The sequence below is a fragment of the Lathyrus oleraceus genome, chromosome 7 (assembly GCF_024323335.1).
Source record: "Lathyrus oleraceus cultivar Zhongwan6 chromosome 7, CAAS_Psat_ZW6_1.0, whole genome shotgun sequence".
Classification (NCBI taxonomy): Eukaryota; Viridiplantae; Streptophyta; class Magnoliopsida; order Fabales; family Fabaceae; genus Lathyrus; species Lathyrus oleraceus.
The window spans coordinates 31540771-31543458 of record NC_066585.1 but is presented as its reverse complement, the minus strand read 5'-3'; the positions used below and the strand labels follow the sequence as shown (position 1 = coordinate 31543458).

At 41.0% G+C, this 2688-nt stretch overlaps 1 protein-coding gene across 1 annotated transcript; it reads right to left on the bottom strand.

Annotated features, from left to right (window-relative positions):
* Nucleotides 1–845: 845 nt before the first annotated feature.
* Nucleotides 846–2210, bottom strand: LOC127101854 (uncharacterized). The gene is made up of 2 exons (XM_051039289.1): nt 1896–2210; nt 846–986 (listed from the first exon to the last, which is right to left on the bottom strand). The coding sequence occupies exons 1-2, from the start codon at nt 2208–2210 to the stop codon at nt 846–848; spliced, it is 456 nt and encodes a 151-aa protein (XP_050895246.1).
* Between the last annotated feature and the right edge of the window lie 478 nt (nt 2211–2688).

Genomic DNA, 2688 nt, shown 5'->3' with positions numbered 1-2688 from the left:
TTGGCTAAAACATATATATGTCCTTTTTGTTCACAAGGTAAACTATCAGCAGTTAAACAACATAACAGTAGTTTAATCAGCAGCAGAAGCAACAACAATTACTAGCTATGGCTACTAGTAATACACACATGCACAAGGGTACTTCTCCTCCCCCTAAATCTGTGCAACAGAAACAAAATTACTAGTTATGGATGCAACTAGTAAGACACACAAATGCACAAGGGTACTCCTTCTCCCCCTAAATCTGTGCACACAACAAGCAGTCTCCATGAACATAACAGATACTGTAACTCCAGCACCTGTACCAGCCAGAATGTCATTCTGACATCTACTTCAACAACAACACCTGTGCACCATATCAGACATCCTCTTTGACATCTGTAAGCAGAACCACCTTCTATTTTAACACTTGTGCACTCCTTTTAATAATAGCTGTCCTCCAGCTATATATATCTCACAACTTCCACATCAGCTTCCATATCAAGCACTTCTCCCCCTTTTTAGTCAAAATTGACCAAAGGTGACCAATTAGACAAAATAAATGTCTATTAGCCTAGCAGAGAATGTTAGATCAGATGTTATAACATTAAGCATGTTAAAACAAAATATTCAGGAAGTACACACCATCATTAAACACAGCTGTGATAGCTGGAAGAATGAACAAATCCAAGGAACTCTTTAAGAGCCCTAAATATTACATAACAGGCATCAATAAGGACTGCCACAAAATACATAAAAAAAACAATAAAGACAACAACCTTCCAAATAACATCCCAGTTTTCATCAATCTTTCCAGCACACCTCACAGACTTCACCTTACCAGTCTTCAACATAGGCAGGAACCATTAATCAGAAGAAGAAGAATCACCTTCACCTTCACTTGTATCTTCACCTGCACCTTCAGAGTCTTCTGAGCTTCCAGAACTGCCACTGGATTGGGACTTTGATCTTTTATTTGAGTCCCTCCCAGCCTTCTCTGCTTCTTCCTTCTCCAGGCTACAGATAAGAACTTCTAAAGCTTCTTTTCTAGCCTTGGCCACCCTTATACCATTTTCCAATTCCTTGCAGGTTTCTTTTAGTTGATCAACCAAGCTCCCTTGAGATGTAGACTCCCTTCTGGCAGATGTCATGACATCATTGACATGACTTCCCTCAAACAACTTATAATGAATGGACAGAGGGGATTTTCTCCTACTTGGAGTGTCACTTGTACTCTGAATGCCTGGTTGTTGGCTCAGGATAATGCCACAAATAAGGGAGGGGAAGGCAATGGGTAACTTCACAACATTTGTAGAAGCATGTCTAATGGTTTGATCAAATATGAACTTGCCAAAATCATAGTTAACCCTTGTTCCAATTGCATGAATGATCCTTCCAAGATTAATGGAGATGGTAGAGACATGGTTAGTAGGAATCCAATTAGCTGAGCCAATCTTGTGCAAGATGGCATATTTAACACTGAGCTTTCCAGCTGATAAGTGATTCCTACTAGGCCATTCCTTAACTTGGCCAGCTGTGATAACCCTACAGACCTCATTGTCTGTAGTCTCTAGGTCTACTCCTCCATCCGTTCCTCTTCCTAGGAACTTGTTGATGACACTTGGTGAGAATTTCACACATTTTCCCCTTACAAACACCTTGCAGAACTCCCTGTTGTTCTTTTCATGAATATCCTCAGGGATATTAACAATAAACTCTTTTACCAACCCCTCATAGCATTGGGGTAGAGCTACCACAGTCTTCATGAGTCCAACATTTTTGATTAACTCAATTACCTCCTTTACCTCTATAGCTTCTTTTCCAAGCTCTCTTTCAATAGCTACTCTCCTCTGAATGACATATTTCCATTTTGCTGCACCATCTTCCAGATGAAAGGAGATATTGTCTAGGTGCACAGCAGCAGCCTTGCCAGGAGACTTCTGAACAGCCTTCCTTTTTGCAGGGGATATGTCTGGGACGTCGTCTTCGACATCTTCCTCAGAGTCAGAGCTATCTCTTTCTTTCCTTTTCCTAACCTCAACTTTGCTCCAAGCTTTTGAGGGTCCTATACCAGCATTCTTTTTCACTCTTCCTGTTCTCATTTTAGCCACACTTTTCCCTTGCCTAGTTCTCAATTTCTCAGCAACACTAGGTTTTACAAGATTAACCAAAGGATCATCCTCTTCTTCAGAGATTTCTTCCTCTAGGTCAATAACCTTCTCTTGAGACATATTTGTTGGTTTCTTGCTAGGTAGGGTTTTACCTAGAGAGCATAGCCCTTCAGCAGCAACTTCTTTTTTTGATTTAGATGAGTCATCATCTTTATCAGCATGAGGTTCCTCCTCAGTAGAGGGGTCCCTTCTAGACAGAGGGGTAGAAACCACTTTGACTTCATGCCCTTCTCTTAGAATCCTAGTGACTAGGTTCCTTATGGCACGATCAGCATAATGCATGTCTTTTGGAAGAGAGGAGTTACTAGAGGTATTACCTTGCTTATCTCCAACTTTGGAGGAGGGACCTGGGGTGTCGCCTGGTATCATGCAAAGAGGAGTGACGTCCATCACGTCTTCATCTACAAACTCCATTGAGGGAGTTTTTCCATGGTGAGAAGATTTTGAACTAGATGATGATGAATGTTGAGACATGTTGTAGGACTTTTGAGAAAAGTTTATTTGCCCTAGCTGAGCTTCTATGAGAAGATGAATGGAG